Genomic DNA, 21,084 nt, shown 5'->3' with positions numbered 1-21,084 from the left:
TGCTAAATATTGTTATCTATAATGCAAAAGCTAACGATAATGATTCATAAGATGGACCAACCTTACTTGCTCGTGTATCAAGAGAAACAAACGGACAAACATCGAAGACTTAACGCATCAAACATTTTGCACAGAATGATCAACATGGTTTGTGTTTTCTTTACCAATAATTTCAAACAAAAAAGACAGGCCCTGACCTCATTTTCCACTGGTTATTTTGCTTGTGCATGAGCTGAAGGGTAAAAGTTGCATTTCGTATGGAAACCGCTGTTTATTCCGAATGCACACCGTATCCTAGTTTTTGCAAAGGATCACCTGTCTGTGTGCAGTTCAGACTGGTCCGCTTTAGATCTGAGACCAAAAGGTCTAAAATCCAGCATTCTTTCCACGAGCGAATTTTGGGATGCAAAAAAAACCGGGTCCAAAAATGAGGTTTTTCCCTCTGTATTTCGAATGAATCTTGTCGAATATGTGCTCTTATAGACAGAAATAAAATATATCAATCAAAAAGACATAGTGTCGTTGTTAAAATTGAAATTATCCATCAAGGCCAGTTTATGTGTATAAGGTTTAAATCACTGTATATAGTGATTTAACTCTTCTTATAACGGTATTGTATAATAATAGTTGCTTGGTTACGTTTTAACAATATTGAATGCTATTGTAACATTGAAATGTACATGGATGCTTTAGTATATCTTATAGCAGTTCCAGAGTAATTTTAAGACTTACAGTACTGATTATATGAAACAACTGTTACGGAGCCAAACATTAAGGCTATGTGGGTAGTGTAAAGCAAGAGTTTAGTATAAATCTTTTGAAATATTCAATCTCTAAATGCAACTAAAATAGAATCACGATTCCATTGTTGCAGTTAAATATATATTTACAGACTTCACTTAGAAACAATCAGTATTGACAATAGCGACTGATTCATTAGATGCTGAATGGATAACACATTTCATGCACGTGTAAATAAAAAGCATGCCATGGGACAAATATTTTTCTTCACATACATGTCATATACTTTATCACCTATCATGAACTACTTGCTATGTTAGCAAGTTTGTGTTGTTTTTCTATATCACGTATACACTAATGCTAACATAAAATACATTTTCAGGAGACAATACATTTTATTGAAGAGATTAAATCAGGAATATGTAAAATACAATATGTCAACATGTACCGTAGATGTAATTTAGCTATATTTTTGTAATAGTTAAAGTTGTGTGAAAGCTGTTACACTAATATCTTTGCACGATAGTGAATATTTATTATACTTATAAACCAACATTGATGAGTACAAACTCGTCTTTTTAAAACATTCTAATATCGTTAAAGGACTCAAGGTACAAATTGTTTGGGAACAACGTTGGACCAGTCGATAAATGGATGAATTGCTTGGTTTATAACACTCGTTTCATGCACACGTAAATGCAGAAAATGCTGCTGGATTTAAACCTCTCTCCATACACAGGCTTGTAACGAGAATGATTTATTTTGAGTAATTTTGGTTAGGTCATGGTCATTTAGTTATCTAAAGTCATTGCTTTTTAACTTTATGGGATTTCCGTAGCTTTCGTATGCGAGTTGAATTAATACTGATAGTCCTTAGTGAAAGGCTCAGCGAAACTAACATTTGCAAATTTCAAAGTTTAATTAAACAAATGGAACATATAGTTTCCGTCTCTCGATGCCGTAGGATAGTACACATACATTTGAATGTAGTTCTTTTACTTGAAAACTAGATTCTACGAAGTTTCTACAATTTCCATGCAGTTCCGTCCAGTTTCTATTGTCCGTAAACATGTTTCATGTATTGAAGATATGTTTCTTTCATTGTGTCATTTACTCAGTCATCCATTGATCAACTGATTGCTTGTTGATTTGATTCATTGATTGAATGATTCATGGGTTTATGTGCTGATTCATTTATTCTTGTGACATCGTTGCATAAGATTCTAAAAGCCAAATATAATTTAATCATTTTATCAGTTGTCTGTCATTGGAGGTGAAAGTACACTTGATCTATCTTCATTTCTTCGTCTCACTCGAATCCAATAAATCAACCTTTCTGTTGTAAAAATACTCAAATTCAGACAGGTCGACCCACCCTTTGTCTGAAAGAAATAGAAAAGTAGATAATTAAAGAACTATTATCGCTTCAGGAGAATACAAATAAATCTCTTATAACCACATTACTGATACAGTTGAGTAACAAGCATTCGATTGAATTGTGTCTAACTTGGCTACATCGAGAGAAAGTGCTGGGCAGTGATTCTTTAATGATTATGATACGTATATCATTACGACAGCAACTGATAAACCAAAGGAGACTTTGTTAGGTCATACCTGATCCATCCATCTCATAGAAAAGGTCCTTAATGGTACTTTCATCTATCTTTACATTGCCAAATATTTTTTCGGCATAGGAACTTGGTTCGAGGTTAATTATCGGACGACCGGCTCTTACCTCCAATTCCGATAAGTAGCCATCTTCTGAAAATGAAAATTATATTCTTCGTTTCTTCTATGGCAATTACCAACAGACGATTTTCTAACATATGTAAGTTCAACCGTTAACTATTGGTATTACTCTGGATTGTTAACGTCATACATTTTATTTCTAAAATCTCCCTTGACATAAGAATTATACTTTTAATTCAAACCATGGACCTACGTGATGACAGGTTCAAACAATTATGACGATTATAGAAATAAATAAATCATGAAAAATATTCAATTGAATAAATATTTTCATTAGTTCCTTATTATTTATGGATGAAAATTATGCTTAACTATATCGTCGACCAAAAGGTGCCTTTCGATTCATATCCTTAACTACTACGTAATATTAATGGTTTCGTGATAAACAACAATATCGATTGTCTTTATAAGAAATAGTTCATATTCGAGCGAAAAAGTGAGGTAGAACATTCTCAAATAACATAATGGCTATCTCCAAACTTCACATCTCTGCTCAAAGTTCGTCTTGCCATCATCATTTTAAAGCTTGATACTAGATCTGATAATCTGGGTTTACAGATCAACGAATTATGCCAGGGATAAATTTATAGGTACATAGGCGTTGCCTGGAGAAATAGATGTGTATATATAGATCACATATAAGACAGAGATCCGTATGTAAGAGAGAGAGAGAGAGAGAGAGAGAGAGAGAGAGAGAGAGAGAGAATTGAGAGAGACTTACTGTTGAAATCATTCTTTCTGTACGCTTTTATCAAATCTTGAAGATCAATGGTATCGCTGTCTCCACTTTGACCAGCGATCCATGAGAACAATCCCGAGATTTGTTTCTCGTTTTCAACGCCTTTAATATTTTCAACACTGCATTATAATAACAAGATGGAATTATATTCCTAGCTGATAGCTCATTTTCAAGGAGCCAGTTTTACGTTAATAAATACCTGCGTAGTTCATATTATTGATCAATTTATAGAAAGAAGTTTCTTAACGGTGTGTAAAGCTTTGAAAACACGAAAGTAGTTAATGGGGACAATGGGAATTTAACATGGGGAATACAGGACCGGCACTCTGGGGACAATGGGAATTTAACATGGTGGGTATAAAGTTACCCATGGTGTTTAACATGTAGTCCTTTGACATGTTGCAGTCAAGATGAAACGATCGCATCGTCTCGTACAGTAGCTTAAGTCTTGGCACAAATTCATGCCAGTGATTTTGAAGTTGACATGAGTGAACCAGAATCCAGACCCAGAGAGTCTTCACCTAGCCAAGGTTCACCAGTAAATCCTGAAAAATACTATCACACTCGAGAGACGGAAAAGCGCTCCTCTATAAAATTTAGAACCACAACTTACACCTACACGGTGAAGTTTATAGATTTCAAGTCCGACATACCGCTGGAGAAAACAGAAGGGTTCATCACCGAGATGTGGGATTCTTTGTTAACTACACTGAAACACCAATGTCAAAGCAAAGAAGATGATCGCTTGAGACTATCCATTCATCACGACAGCTTGAAGTCCCCTCTTTGAATCGAGTTTAGCAGCCCAGCAGAATTGATACCTTCCAAAGTCATCGACAAGATTCAACACGTGCAACACGTGCAACAATCCAATGACCAGTTTCACATCACCGATGGTAAAGCGACACTGCCCATGACCCACTTCTCTCTCCCCCAAGGGACCGGACAAGGCAGAAAAGTGTTATTGGTAGACGACTTTCGTAGCATGAAGCGTAGCCTCGTCCAAATTAACAACCCTCAAGACCAGATGTGTTTAGCCATCGTTACCTTCACGAGGACGAGCGTATGCCGACACGAACGACACGGTAGAATGAAAAAGAGCCTGGGATAACATTCGATAAAATCGAACCGAGCCAAACAACGAAGTGAAGCAGAACTCCTGTTACAACAAGCCGGCCTGTCCAAAGACACACCCTGTTGCATTTCTGAAATGCAAACAATTAAAGATGTCCTAGCTCCACGCTACACCTTGAAAGTGCAACCTCAAGAAGTGCGCGAACCTCTGTTGTTTCGAGGCAAAGATTTTAAAGATGGAAAATACAATCATATGTATCATCACGATGAACATTTCGATGCCATTACTAGTATCACCGGATTCCTGGGATAAAGGTATTACTGTGAGAAATGTGACTATTGCTATAACAATCAAGAGCAACACAAACATTGTGGATCGAAATGCTCAGGATGTGTGGCCTCTCAACCCTATCAGGACGAAGGACAAGAACGAGTGCATTGCCCTGCTTGTCAGCGCACTTTTGTCAGCCCTGTCGGAAACCAACAACATTTGGAGACGCAAGGTTCACAGCAGAAATTTGCTTGTCAACTCTTGAAATTGTGCCCCACTTGTGCACAAGGCATACGTACCAATAGTCCCAAGGCACACGTATGTTCAGGAAAGAAAAAATGTTACATTTGCCACCAAATCGTTGACTTGGAACATCAATGCTACATTCAAAAATACCAACTCCCACAAGAAGAAGATGATGACCACAAGAAGAAAGACAATTTCATCATTTTCCATGTCGAATGCATGCGAGAGAATGGCATTCACATTCCTGATTTCTGCGTGACTCAGAGATAAAGAAGAAGAAAGGAATATTTGGAAAAATGAGAAGATGGCTGAAGAACTGAAGAAAATAGAAGAAGAAACAGAAGAAGCCAAAGGCCCTTTTCAGGGCCCCTCATAGGTCTCGAAAAGAAATTGCTTTCTTGCCTCCCCAACTTTTTTAAATGTTGTATAAGTGCTTGTCTCTTGTCTGTTGTCTATTATCTATTGTCTCTTGTCTGTAATGTATTTTCCTCTCGTCTCTAGACAGGCCCAATACTTTTTGTCCCTCTATAGTCCCACCCATGTTAAAATTCCCTGTGTTTAATTCCCATTGTCCCTAGACAGACCCACCATGTTAAATTCCCATTGTCCCCAGAGTGCCGGTCCTGTATTCCCCATGTTCAATTTCCATTGTGCCCAGAGTGCCGCGACCATGTTTTTAATGGTAAGTCCCATTGTCCCTAGAGTGCCCCATTAACTACTCACGTAAGCTAATTAGTCCTGGAAACTCTAAATATTTTGAGGTGTAAATTGTTTTCGTAAATTTCATCGCCTCATACAGGTTATACACTCTTCGTCTATGCTTTTGAAAGTTAAATTACAATTTGATGTCGCAGCAAACGAAAGCGGTTTGTGTTTCTGAAACTGACATGTATCTGTTTTTGCAAGGAAGCATATTTAATATTCATTGTCAGCTGCCATGGCTTCTGATTAGAGACACTTCTAAATATTGTTCAACAATTGGTAAATACTTCGAAACGATATCTTGCGTGAAAAGTTTTGAAGTGAAAGAAGCAGACATGTTTTAGTCTTTTCTGTCGGTAATAAAGGATGCGTTCTTTATTCTTGTTCTTTTCTATGCTCTTTAGCTAGAAATAATAGAAATACACCTTACCGCAGACCTGTAATACTATTGTAGGAGGTCGTTTCAACTTTAAGAATTTATTAGGCGATTAATAATAATACACACATTCGTCAACCATTGTCTCACTAGGCATGAATTTAAGTGTATTGTACAGATTTTAGAGATAACTTATTGCGCGTGTTGAAAATAGAAACGTATAAAGAAAAATGAATGTTTCCACTTCTCCATTACTTAAGATCTAAATGGTTAAAATGATCAGAAATAATAATTGGAAATATTGCACCTTCCTGATGTTAACATTTTCATCAACTAGATAAATAGAATAAATATACATTTCGTTCTTGTATTCAACCCCTCGCTACACTTTCGATGGATAATTGAGACGGTCTGTCCCTGTTTCTACATCTATAAATGCCATAGAAAAACGCCATAGCAAAATGTCAACAGAAGAGCTTATTTAGTTGGGTTCACCCATGACCGTAATATAAACATACATACCTTTAGAGCGAGAGAGACAGAAAGAGGGGAGGAGGACAAAAATCCTCGGAAAGAATGACTCACCTCAGCATACACAGACAAAGTAATCCAAATAGAAACGAAGCCATATTCTGCAAAATAAATTTAACCAACTCGAGACAAAGTATCGTACCAGAACATTTGTTCATCCACGAGCTTTATACAGACTATTTCTAAAACGCTAACCTAAATCCATTACACGGACATATTTTAATGACACAAACTAAGCGTTTATATTATCCTTTTCATTATTCATATATCCAACCTAGTGTAACTCTTTCTAGCAAATATCTCTGATTATGGCATGTCAACAAAGTGGTACACATTTAAAGAAATGTACTGAACGTTATCGAATGGTATAGCACGAATATTCGTCAAGGATTCATACATAAAGAGAGAACGACAATTGTTGAATTTCTTGAATTTGTAGCCGAATTTGTAGCCTGAAAAGGCACTGGTCATTTCCGAAGTTGCGCAGATTGGGAACAACGTGTATACGCATACACGCGTGCGCGCGCACACACACACACACACACACACACTCACACACACACACACACACACACACACACACACACGTGTTTGAGGACTTTTCCATCATTACAATTGTTATTGATAAGTTAATATTTTCAAATATATTTTCGAAATGATATTGCTATGTATATTTGCTTTGCATTATTCGATAGATGCCTTAATTAATTACATATTATGGGTTACGTAAGATTGTATTTAGTAGATGGCCTTGTTTAAAATCAGTGACAGCTTTGTAACCAAGCGGTTTAATGAAAGATAAATATTAGGATTATTATGTTTGCCTGAATCAAAGACATTGCTAGTTTTCACATAGCTAGATGTGGTGTACTGATGATTGTCACATGCTTTATTGTAACAGACCTTCTAATTATAACTTACATTCTTCTAGAACAATCAACGTTTGGCCCTCATCTATGTTAATCTTTAGTGTCTTAGGTTTTTTAAATAAAAATCTTGTTTAAGATTTTGGGCCAGAATCATTTATGTATTCGGTATTTTGAGATGGGTGAAATCTTTTAATTCAGCTCATTCTTCTTTAGAAAAACAAAGTGCTCCTAAAAAAATTTTTAAAGAGACATTAGCATAATAGTGAATTCAAACAAGGCAACCTTGGATTATATTACGGTGATTTAATAAAAGAATGTTGGCAAATCTTTACAGGTGAGGCCATTGGTACATTAGTACATCAGAGACCGTAGGACACTACAGACACATCAACACAAACAGCATGGAAAATTATTTGGAATATGACTAAAATTTATTCCGAATTTTATTAATTATGACTTGTTAGAAATTCTGGATTATTTGGGATTTTGTTTTGAGTACTTTAAGTTCGTTTTACATGTTCATTTGTGCTCTAGTGAAATAAATTATATGTTGAATTCTACCAAGCTTGTTTTTCTCACTCTGTTCTATTATTTATTTTGAAACCATATCATCTTGACAGTTTCTTTTAACCTGGTGTACTTTCTAAACACATACATAGAGCAAGCTTTAGTATGCATCTTTTTTGTTACGCCTTTAACTTATCTTGCCATAAACTACTGAGGTTTAGCGAGTTCTCTTCCATAAACATAACCGAACAAACATTTCTTTTCTGCCTTCATACGCAACTGTGAATGTTCACTTGCAAGGCTACAGACTAAACCCCTGATTATACTATTAACTGTATTTATACCTGCATATATCTTTTTTATCTTGACCATATACAAACATTGGGGCCAAATTATTTACTTCGTATGCTTCCTGTTAGATAATGAAATACAACGTAAATGGCACCCTAGCTTTCTTGTCAATTAATATTTCTTTAAAATAATTCATTTTCGACATCTTAAATTATATAAAACAATGATTTGTTTATAACAGCAGATGACAAGCAAGAGCAACACACTGCTGAAGTCGTTAAACAGCCAGGGAAGATTTGAAACGGCATGAACGTTTATGGATCTTACATCGTCCTGAAAGGATCCTATGCTTTCCGAAACTGTGCAAGATTTGGAACAAACATCTGCTTTTGAATGTTTCCGTTATTGTAATTTTCAATATCATGTAATTCCATAATTTAGACGATACTTATAATAAAATTATATCTTACCTGGTTCGATGGAAAACTTCTTATGTTCAAAGCCAAGGTTACTGATTTTAAGCTTATTCAGTTTACTGCCTTTTATACCTGCTACGCGAACTTTACACTCTGTTTTAGCCACAGGTCATACCCTATTTTATTTTGTATCTCCATTTCAACCTATCCCTTAGCACTGGGAGATGACGTATGTTTCGTTTGTTCTTAATCCTCTTGAACCAAATCAAATAATAGATGTACAAGGTCATTCAATACATGCAGTATAATTGTACCTCACTTGAACTTATCTTGTTATTTACTCCCTTTTATCCAGAAAGAATCTGAATGTTGATAAACAAACACCGATCACTTTCTACATTGGGGCAGCTTTTCTACTGAACAGGTTTGTAAAATATTCGTTTAACGTACCATTGTACAAGAAGCAACTATATCTAGTAAAGAACGTGTTAAACTCCCCCTCTAACTTTCTTCATACCATGCATATTTCACATACGAGTGGGTTTCATTTTCTTTCTGATTTAAGCTTTGTGTTTCCTTGCTGGTTAAAAAGCAAGTCGGTTGTCAAGACCGTATCAATAAAGATTCATCCATGTATTTCTCATTGATACTTTCTACCTATAAACTATTAAAATATTTGCAAACAACATTCTGTAGTTGTAGTACGTTGCTCCTGCAAAGTTGTATCACATACGGCTTTGATATTGATAAAATAAGGACACCAAATCACAATGTAAAATAAAGACTTCGACTAAATATTGCGAATGAAAAACATCAATAGCAATTGTGTGGTAAATGGCTTAATCAAGTGGGTAGATTTGAGGCTGTATATTGTGTGAGAGACTATTGAAATCAACGGTGAACAGACACTTTCTTCTTTTTGAAAAGTGTCTTAAAACAGTTAATGTTCGTATCAGAATTATGAAACTAGAGATATTAGATATTATTTTGGGTCATTCTGTAACAAAGTTTATTTTATATGCATCTTACACTTAAATTATATCAAGCATGAAATCTCTCTCCCTCCGACATATAAGTCATACAAATTAAATACACGGAGGACATGACAATAAGATTCTAAACTTGTGTATGTTACTAAACGCAGGATCGATGTACAAAGAGAAAGATTTCTGTCAAGACTGTATTTGTCTTTGAAAGAATCTATAAAAAGTCACGACCGGGGCATGACATTATATGTTTATAAACAATCAGTCCATTTATATGTAACAGCTGGTAAATATAGAGCAAGTTCAAGTGAAGTACATAGATCCTACATCTGTTCCAGAAACTGCAAAAAGAGGAGCAATCTGTGTAAATGTTAGCAAACATCGAGCAAGTTCACGTGAAGTACACATATCCTACATGTGGTCCAGAAGCTGTAAAAAGAGGAGCAATTAATCAAAAGTATAGATCCATTAATCATTCAATAAATCACTACATGCAATAATAATACAAAAAACAGATGTAGTGATAAATGAAATGCGGATCAGAAAATATAAAAAAAAGAAAATGTAGTGAAACTAAAGATTACACAACACCAAACTTCGAAAGCGTAGTAAGGCAAACAATTCAAGTTACGAAAAGAGCAATGAAAATCCTTAAACTCTGCATGCATAATGTAGACTATCTTTATCGAAAAATACAAACACGTAGTAATATCATATATCACATCTCGTTTGGTATTGGATTAAAGTGCAAACAAATATAATGTCTCAACCACTTTCGCATAATTTTATTACTGGAATAGATAGATCAGGGATGTTTATTAAAGCAACTATAGAACGTTGACATTCAGTTTCACAATTGAAGAGATACAGCCAAAGACGTAGAGTTACCTTGATAATGTGTGTATTTGTATATTGCCAAGAAACTATGGAATACGAAATGTAAAAATGATATCTTTAACTTAGATGAATAAAGGAATAATATCATGAACATTTACAGTGAAAAAGAAATGTCATAAGCCCATATAAAGACCTCATTAAAAACCATATCAGCCCAAACTATTAAACAATATGGTATCTTATTGTAGAATTCGCTATCTTATGTTCGTATAGGAACTTGAAACAGTGTAATGTTGGCTCGTTAGATATATTAATCATGGGATATTAGGATCAATTTGTGTTATTTTGTAAGACATGTAAACATTTGTATATGCATCATATCAAAAATTATAAAATAGCACAGTTACCTTAAATTTATCACATAGTTTCTTTAGCGATAGAATCCCTAAATTATATCGAAAATAAAATAAATAGTTCCCTATTTCCCTTCCCCACATCATACGAATTCCCAATTTATCTCAAAGATGAAATCAAACTTTTCAGACTTATAATATGACATAGAAAATTAGAGAGAGTGCATATAAATATAGTCTTTTCATGTACAATTACAGATTATACGAAGATTATACAATCTTTTATTGTACTAAAATTAGGATCAATGTACAAAGAGAAACATTTCTCCAAAGACTGTAGTTGTCTTTGAAAGAATCTATAAACAGTCACGACCGGGGCATTACATTATATGTTTGTAAACATTCAGCCCATTTATGCGTAACGGCTGGTAAATATAGAGCAAGTTCAAGTGAAGTGCACAGATCCTACATCTGTTCAAGAAGCTCTAAAAAGAGGAGTTATTAAACGAAAGTATAGAGCCATCAATCATTCAATAAATCACTACATGAAATAATAATAGTTCTGGGCGAGATTCGTTCCTGTATTTCTCTTTCGGACTTCCTACCTTTAAACTATTCAAATATTTACAAATAGCATTACGTAGTTGTAGTATGTTGCTGGTGAAAAGTTGCATCAAATACGGCTTTGATTTGATACAATGATAACACCAAATTACAATGTAAAATAATAATACTAAAATTAGGATCAATGTACTAAGATAAACATTTCTACAAAGACTGTATTTGTCTCTATAAGTGTTTATACAGCTTATACGAAGATTATACAATTTTTTATCGTACTAAAATTAGGATCAATGTATAAAGCAAAACATTTCTGCAAAGACTGTATTTGTCTCTATAAGTATCTATACAAAGTCACGACCGGCAAATGAATGAATTGGTGTGTTGATCCACCTTATAAGTAATCGTTGATAAAAATAGAACAAGTTCATATGAAGTACACATATCGTACGCGTGTGTCAATATATATAAGGAAACAATCATTGTAAGTATTGATTGACTAATCATTCCATAAATTACTACTTGAAATAATAACATTGTACGTGTTAGGTCTGTTACCCTGGAAACGTTGATGTGGAGAAAGGAGTACGAATCTGAATTGAACAATCACAAAAAGTATTGAAACTCAAGATTACCGAACATCAAAATATTTCAGCTGTACTAGTAGTCTAATGCGAATGAAAAGATTTCTACATATTCCAGTTACAGTTTTATTGTCATGTTCCACAAGGAAACTAAATACTGGCATTCAGAAATCAGACAAACAGACAGACGGACATCTCTCATATTCGACGCAGGTGATAACCTAAACATCAAAACTGTATTTCGTGGAATATGGATATCAGATTCAACACATTTTGTCCTAAGATGAAAACGAATACAGTTACCACCAAACTGTACATAGTTCAATTATTGAAAATTGTTACAAAGACTTCTACTATAGAAAATGACGCCGGAGAGTATATTACGCACTTTGGGCCGAGCGAACATGACCATATTAATTTTATAGATACATCATATTTCGTGCAAAGTTAAGATATTTCGTAATAATGATTTTATGTTACAGTATCCCCTCTAGGATCCATATAAACATTAGTTTGCTTCGGATACAGTGCATTATTTTCATCTAAACCATTACAAAATCAAACTGTTTGATCAAATGGCTCAATGTAAATTAGTTTTATACATCGTGACAGTCCATTTGCATGCACGGTGAAGGCTAATTTAGTTAAAAGAGGTTTAGGAACTTACGATACTAGAAATGTGAACACTATCACAAAAATATAAAACAACATAGTCACTTTATAGTTAATACATGGTTTATTGACCGACAGAATCAATGAAAATACATGCAAAAGAAAAGACAATATTTGACTACTTTTATTACAGAGAGCATACGAACACTCAACATATCTGAAAGATGAAATAAAACTCTACTGACTTATAATGAAAGGTAGAGAAAGGCAGTTAGAGAAGGGGCATAGCAATATTGTCCTCTCTTGCACAATTACACATTATACGAAGATTATACAATCGTGTATGTGAGGATGAAACAAATGTATAAATCACAAAAATTATTTGATCCTGAAGATATCAGAATTGCAAAAGTTTCTGCTGTACTTTTGGTATAATTAGTATGCACTGGGTTCAAATGTATTAGGAACGATCTTATAGTTATGCTCAGCAAAGAATCTACCTGGCAGTCATATATCGTACAAACATACCAACATACAGAGACAGATAACTCGATATCTCCCATCTTACGTGGAAGGTGAAAAAAATGTTAGAATTAACCAACAATTATTTAACTGAAGAAAAAATATGCAAATATTCTTTTGAACAGTCACCTTCCAGAAAACTAGTCTAATTTAACAATATTTTTAGAGGGTTTGATAACAATGTTGGCTCTTCGCACTTATGTGTTGGTACTGGTTCCAGAAAACGTCCGTATTTAGTCCAATTGAACAATAATTTTAGAGGGTTTGATAACAATGTTGGCTCTTCGCAATCATGTGTTGGTACTGGTTCTAGTAATAAACAACAAATTGCAGATACCGTTATAGTAAGTGTACAATTTTTTGTGATCAATCCCAAGTTTTCCTGAAAGAAATTGTTGTGAATCTATTATAACTTTGCAAACTACGAGCCTCTTATGATTGATCCAAAGTTTGTTATAAGGAATCATTTAGGGTCGACCCCAAGTGTTTTTCTGCAGATAGAGATATTTTATATGTGGTAAGCTCGTGTAAGTCACCCATCAGTGTAAGTTGAAAATTCATTTGAATTATGTTTAGAAGCATGTTAATTTCTTTGCTACTACTAAGGATATTATGTCTGCTAATTTCAACTGATATATACAAAGCAAGCACAGACGAGAGCTGAACAAATATATATTCTGTACAGGAAGAAATCATATTCGCTAGCCAAGGTTCCGATGTGTTAACCCTATTTACACCATGTCGGATCAAGCAGATGTTTGACTGCTTTTTCATAGGAACATCAATAAGATTTCTTGCCTTGTCTCCCTTAAAATGTAATAGCAAATAACCTATAGTGTGTAACTGCGGTACATTGTTGCTTTGTACATCGGTAGAAAATAGTGGAGGAAATTTACATCAATGGATACTTTGTAAGTCTAACTTATAAAGTATAAGTGTGTATGAGAGAGAAGCCATTACATGTGTATTTTAGGGAAAAGATGTATTTGTACAAACACGGACCGGCAGTGGACAATTGATTATATATCAGTCCATTGCAGTTGTGTACTACCCTTGTATCAATCGTGTAGGACCAGTGTTGAAATTTTAAAAACTTGATTTTGAATGGATGCGGTAGCTTGCTGCCACATCCAATGAAATTCACAGACCCGAAGCACTGAATTATCTGATCGATCGGTCAAGGTGTAGATAGGGTTAACACATCGGACCCTTGGATATCGAAGATGGGAACAAATGGTTAATATAGCATTTTAAAGTAATTCTCTCAACTCATAAATTAATTTTGTTCAAATCCATTTCAGGAATGGAGACTCTCAGGTCACCGCCATAGCAAACAAAACTGTCAGAAATGACAAAAACACTTTATAGTTTATTTCATTTCAAAAATATAACTGAAAGAGTTCATCAATATGATAGGGGTAGACATTAAAAAAAAACTAGCCTTAAGATCGCCCCCGTGTATAATATCCATGGCGACATATATTGATGGCTACTTATTTGTACACAGCAAAATAATATATCCAATTAAGGTTTTATTTACATGCATGTACATTTATCCTAGTGAAACCGTGTGCTGCTACTGATGAATTTAAGATCCTTCTGTCATAAGAGGTATAATTTTAGAACTACGCTACAGTCTGTATCGCAATTAAGTTCATGACTGAGTAATATCAACGGCATAAAGTCTATCATGAATGATGTATCTTAATAGTTTTATGCATTCCAGAAACCACTTTGCTGTTTACCCTACAATATTTCAATTGAGGAAAAAAATCCTTTAGAGATCAGTCATTGACCAAAACAATTACGCTGTATTTAGTCAATTTAACCATATTTTTGGAGGGTTAGATAAGTATATTTATTTTTCGCACTCGTATTTTGGTACTGGTCTCACAAATGACAACAAATTTGCAGATTCAGTTTTGCTAAACGTATACATGTTTTGGATCAATCTCAAGTTTTCCTAAAATACAGTGTAGTGAATCTCTGCAAGTGGATCCCATGTGTGATAAGGAGTCATTTGGGATCGGTCCCAAGCTTACCTGAAAGTGATTCTGGGACTGATCCCATGTGCGCCAGCGACAAAAGTCACTTTTCTACAATTTTAAGCAAGACATTTTGGGGATTGTTCCCATGTTTGCTTATTTGGGATCGATCTCACTTTTGGCACTGATCCAAAGTTTGCGGCGAAATGATTGATCCTAAGACTTTCTGGCATGAGATGTTGAGATGTTTTGATCAAAACCGAGCGTTTATTTTGGCATGGTTTTAGTGAAGAATTGCAAGTCAGTTTTGTAGCAGAATTTAGGGATCAATCTAGAATTTTCCTAATGAGAGATTTTGGGGATTAATCCTCGCTTGCCTAGTTGTAGATTCTTTTGGAATCTATCCCAAGATTGCCTTATAAGTGATTTTGTGGAATACAGCAAGAAATGTTGGATTAGATCCCAAATATGATTGAAAACATGGTTTCAAATCTATCTACATCCCAACTCTGCCGACAGAGAAGTCAATTTAAAATATTACAAATATTGACTATAAACAGAGTTATGTTATATGTAATAAGACAACCATCAATGTAGGTGGAGAATGCACTTTAATGTTATAAAGAAGCATGCCAATATATTTGTCACTACTAAGGATATTCTGGGCTTTTTAGTTTCAATTGACTTATGTCAAATAAGCAATGGCAAGAACTCAACAAAAATATATTCGATACAAGAGAAAATCGCTAGCCAAGGTTATGACGTGTTAACCCTTTCAACTCTTTGGCCAAACAATCAGATATTTAGATACGTATGTAAAGAGAGATATGTTATATGTAGTAAGCTCTCAAGTAAGACAGCCATCAAAGTAGGCGGAGAATGCACTTAAATGTTGTTAAGAAACATGTCAATGTATTTCTTACTACTAATTGTATAATGGGCTTTTTAATTTCAATTTACATATGTCAAATAATTACAGACAAGAACTAAACAAAGATATATTCTGTACAAGAGAAAATCGCTAGCCAAGGTTATGATGTGTTAACCCTATCTACACCTTGGCCGAACAATTAGATATTTGAGTGCTTTGTCATAGCGGCATTATTGGATTTCATGAGTTGTCTCCCTTAGTATGTAATGCCAACTAAGCAATAGCGTGTAACAGCGGTGCAGTGTTACTTTGTACATCGGCCGAACATAGTTGAGAAATTGACATCAATGGCTACTTAGTCAATCTAACATCGAAAGTAGCAGAAAGTAGCAATTACATGTGTATTTTAGGAAAATAATGTATTTGCACAAACACAGACCGGCAGTGAAAAATTTATTATTTATCGGTCCATTCCAGTTGTGTGCTCCCCTTATATCGATCATGTAGCAATATTGTTAAAATTAAATAAATTGATTTTGACCAGATGATGTGTCTGCCGACGCATCCAATGAAATTCACAGACTCGAAGCACTGAATCATCTGTTTCATTCGCTAAAGTGTTGATAAGGTTAACACATCGGAACATTGGCTAGTGAAGATGGGAGGAAATGGGCAACTCAACGTTTTAATGTAATTCTCTCCGCTCACAACTTATTTTTCCTCAATCCTTTTCAGTGAATACAAAATGACAAGAAAGGATACTATCAGACCAGCACAATAGGAAAAGAAATTCACAAACATGGCAAAAACACATTATAGATTATTTCATTCCAAAGATATAACTGAATCAGCTTATCAATATGATAAAGGGAGACAATCAAAGAAATAGACCGCGTGTATAATATCCATGGCCGCATTTATTGACTTGCTACATATTTATGCTAAATAATTGGCTGGAAAAACTTATCGGATGGTCTGTCGTCCGTCCATTTTCATAAGCTAAATGTTTCTTCTACTGTTAAAATACTTGGAAGATTGCCATGAAACTTTGCACACACATCCATCGCATGGTCTAGTCAATATCCTAAACGAAAACGGTGCTGCTCAGATATCCCGAATGGTGTCCATCTTGAAAATCTCGTTAACGCTTCTCCCTCTCAGTGGATAGTTATGTCAAGATGGGTTTCATTTTGTTTCTGTAAGTGATTATATTTAAATATTTTACATACTAGGGCTCCTGTTAGCCTGTTCTATATCTTTCCTCAGATGAACTCTATTATTTCATCCGTTTATTTTATATTTCGCATTTTATGTTATCAATTACTTAATTAATTACTTATATATATATATATATATATATATATATATATATATATATATATATATATATATATATATATATATATATATATATATATATATATATATATATGCCTCTCTCTTGCAGCCCGTTAATGTGCTCTGTAAGATACATTGAGTTTGGATGCCAATCTTGCACTTATGGCTCGGAAGCGTCTATTTAATTGGAATTCTCTGATACATCTTCGTCATTATAGCTCTGGAGCATGTATCGCAAGAAGCATCAAATTTTCAGACACATTTGATGAATAATTAATATATCTCTCCTTTTGTGACTCTACGTTTTCACGCACTATATTCTGCAAATTCTTTATTTTTCCTTGCTCGTAAATCTGTCCCAATTTATTCTGTTCGAATTCTAGTACCAATTCCAGTTATCCAACTTGTCAAAATGTCCAGTGAAAATTTCGGAGAATGTGTATATTATCTTCTATGCTTCTTTAATGAACTTTTTTGACGAATTCAGTCGATTCAGTGTTTTCATCTTTTCCATATTGTTGATAGTCTAATCTATGGGTCCGTGTCCAACCTATGTATATTATTCAACTGATGTCAAGCAGTGAATTAAATCATTCGTTAATTAAAAATACCAAGGTCTGCATTATTCAAAGTGTGATACAGTATCTTCAGCCTTTAATTAAAACATATCAAGGTATGTATTATTGACAAGAAAAAATAACACAGTTTGTTGCGTTCATTACATTCTTATTTAATTCACCAGTTAGTTGCAAGTACTTTAAATAAATTTGTAGTCATTAAGGTTATTTGTTTCGACTCTGTTGTCTCAACCTACGTAACAGAAAGAAGAAAACCAACAAGCTTATTAAAGCAACAAATAAACTGAGTTCTCTAAGTTACAAAGTTAGAATTTAAGACGAATTTTATAACAAGTCCAAACTTATATCGAATTCCGAGTGCTCGTGTACCTATATTCTTTAATAGGATGATGTACCAATAATTTTGATGTATCAAAATTATATAATCCTGAATATTTTTGAATGAATTACAAATAATCCCAAAGTAGTGATTTTATCTAAAATTGTCAATGATCACTTAGTAATTCAATTTGTTTAAAAGTAAATTATTCCAGTCAGATTATATCTGAACACAACATTAAATAATTACACGGACTGAACGTAAAGGAGGAATGTTTACCTCGACCTTATATAAAAAATTAAGGTACAATAAAATGACCAGGTTATGGGTCAAAAGCTCTTTTCCAGAACATTCTAAGTATTCTAAATAAGGCTAGATAATGGATTCATATATTACTGAATACCTTTCTTAAAAAATGATCAAGTCAGAAAAATTATAACTTTTCTACCCTCACTCAATCACAAAGTTCAAGCACGCAAAATAAATTAAATAGGCATAACATATGCTTCACGGACGCACTTGGGTTTCAAATATCAGTTTAATGTATGCTCGATTTTTCTCATATTATTATATTATCAGCATCGTCGTATTCTTCATGATCATTCTTCTTTTGCTTCTTTCTTTTGTTATTCTTCGTAGTAGTAGTAGAACTTTGATATTCGTCACAGAACACACAAAATCCATTAACATGTCTCTGTAAAGTATAACGGACTTTGGGACATACACTCTCTCCTTATATATGAATTTGGCGGTTGACTATATATTAAAAATCCGGTTGACTTTTTATTAAAACTTTAAGGTCACATTTCCACACCGCTTGTCATGTATTCGTGATATATACTGGATGTCAGATTGACATTATTTTCATAGAAAATAATGCAGAAGTGTTTTGATGAGATCCGCATGTCAGTAAGACTATCCATTAACGAAGAAAAGCCATGTCAGATTTTCAAGACAGGCATCAATGCAGCCATATCAGATGCACGATTGATACCACTTTCATTTAAGACAAACTGGATAACATAAAAAGTCTAATGATAAAAGACCATGTTGATGTAGCCATCCATTCGGGTTAAATTTCCAAATAGGTACGATGCGAATTATGTTAATGAAATTCTAAGTCGAATTCACTTTAAATATAAGAGGAGAAGTGATAACAACATTTTCAAGATGGCACATTGGTGCCCATATTTAATGTCAGATCAGCACCATTTTAATTTCGGACCAGCAATACATTATAATAAGTCTTCTGGCACCCCCTATTAATATGACAATCTATTTTTGGAGGTGTAGCAATAGCAAAGTTTTCAAAATGGCCGCCTTCCAGAAGAGCTAGCGATAGAAAGATTTTCCAATGACCATTGCACCGCTGTATTGCAGGTCACATCGACACCATTTTCATTTATAGCCAACAGTCATCATAACAAGTCTTTCAATGAAAAATCATAATGATATAACCATGTTTTCAGGAGAAGTATTCATAACACTATTTCAATATGACTGCCGTACAGGCCATATTGGACTTCGGATTGACAAAATTGTCATTTCGGGTGAATTACATTGTATCATACGTTTGAGAGGGAAAATAAAACATGTTGATAAGACCACCTATTCTTGAAATGTCAGGGCTAGCAAAATCTTCAAGATGATAACAGTAGTAATATAGGATTCGGCAGGATTTTCGTTTATGAACTTGATAAGATTATCATGGTGACAACTAGATGCCAGACTGTCTCTTTGTTAAGGAGAAGCAGTGATAACAAGGTTTAAAAGATGACTGCTGTAGTGGATATATTGGATATATTGGATATAATTTCGACACCATTTACAGTGTCAACCAAAAAGACGTCATGGACGAGAAAGCACAATGTCAAGATGACTTTGTCAAATCGGCTTCATTTTCATTTAGATCCAAGTAGTAGACATTACAAGAAGTCTTTCAGGTGAACACTCATCTTCATATTACCATCATTCAGGAGGAGTAGCAATAATAAGCCTTCATAATGATCACTGTGGCGGCCATATTGGGTGTACGAACGGCACAAATTTATTTTAGAAGCACCTCATCATCACAAGACGGAGTATAGTGGGCACCTCATATCAATATGACCTCATGTTCAGGTTGTGTAGAGATAATACAATTTTAAATCTGGCTGCTATGACATTCATACTGGAAATCAAATCCCCACGATTTTCATTTAGAACAATCACAGAAGTCTTTCTGCGAAAAATCCGACGTCAATATGACTTTCCCTTTAATAGGTATGTCGATAACAAGGTTTACAAGATGTCTGCCGCGGAAGCCATATTGGACGTCAGATAAGCATTATTTTAATTTCGGACAAACGAGACATCATAAGAAGTCTTTCTGTGGAAAATTCTTGTTGATATAACCGTCCATTCGGGAAGGTAATATATTATCATTACATATAATTCATCTGTAATGCAACCTGTCACACTGTGTTTACAATTGCCCCAAAATTAATTTATTTGAACCTCTATCCCGTACCATTTTTTCGATATCATGGTTTCATGTTTCCAATTGTAAATACTAAGGGGACTAGATTCTTCTTCATTTCCCCGATTCTCAGCCATTTTATCAGACTTCTCTTGCTGACTACCATCAAAGTAATTGTCACCACTGACATGCATACGGTCAGTGTCATCTACTCTCTTGATAATCACCCGCAGAGAGCAAAATACTTTGTTTGTCAAAAGTGCTGCTTCAATGTAATTACCTTTAATGTGCAGAGCGTCCGCCTCGGATGCAGGAGGTCGTCGGTTTGAACCCCGGTAAAATCATACCAACGACTTATCAAGATGGTACTAACAGCGCCTCGCTAGGCGCTCAGAATTAAGAATTTGTGTTAGGACTCGTCGGCCTGGTGTCAGAATAATGCGGCTGGGGGGGGGGGGGGACAAAGTGCTACCTGTCTGCAGCATCATGCCCCAGTGCTAGACCTCACTATAAACTCCCACACTGCAGACATCGTAGCGATATGATTGAAAATATTTTAAAGCTACGT

At 34.6% G+C, this 21,084-nt stretch overlaps 1 protein-coding gene across 1 annotated transcript; it reads right to left on the bottom strand.

Annotated features, from left to right (window-relative positions):
* Positions 1-1,019: 1,019 nt before the first annotated feature.
* Positions 1,020-20,710, bottom strand: LOC149789630 (uncharacterized). The gene is made up of 4 exons (XM_089973075.1): positions 20,568-20,710; positions 3,212-3,348; positions 2,356-2,502; positions 1,020-2,123 (listed from the first exon to the last, which is right to left on the bottom strand). Exons 1-4 carry the CDS (start codon positions 20,708-20,710, stop codon positions 2,038-2,040), a joined length of 513 nt encoding a protein of 170 aa, XP_089829201.1. The 3' UTR covers positions 1,020-2,037.
* Between the last annotated feature and the right edge of the window lie 374 nt (positions 20,711-21,084).

This window comes from Sinohyriopsis cumingii, chromosome 10, assembly GCF_028554795.1.
Source record: "Sinohyriopsis cumingii isolate HCF-2022 chromosome 10, ASM2855479v2, whole genome shotgun sequence".
Taxonomy (NCBI): Eukaryota; Metazoa; Mollusca; class Bivalvia; order Unionida; family Unionidae; genus Sinohyriopsis; species Sinohyriopsis cumingii.
The sequence above is the reverse complement of the archived record's forward strand: the minus strand, read 5'-3'. Positions and strand labels throughout refer to the sequence as shown.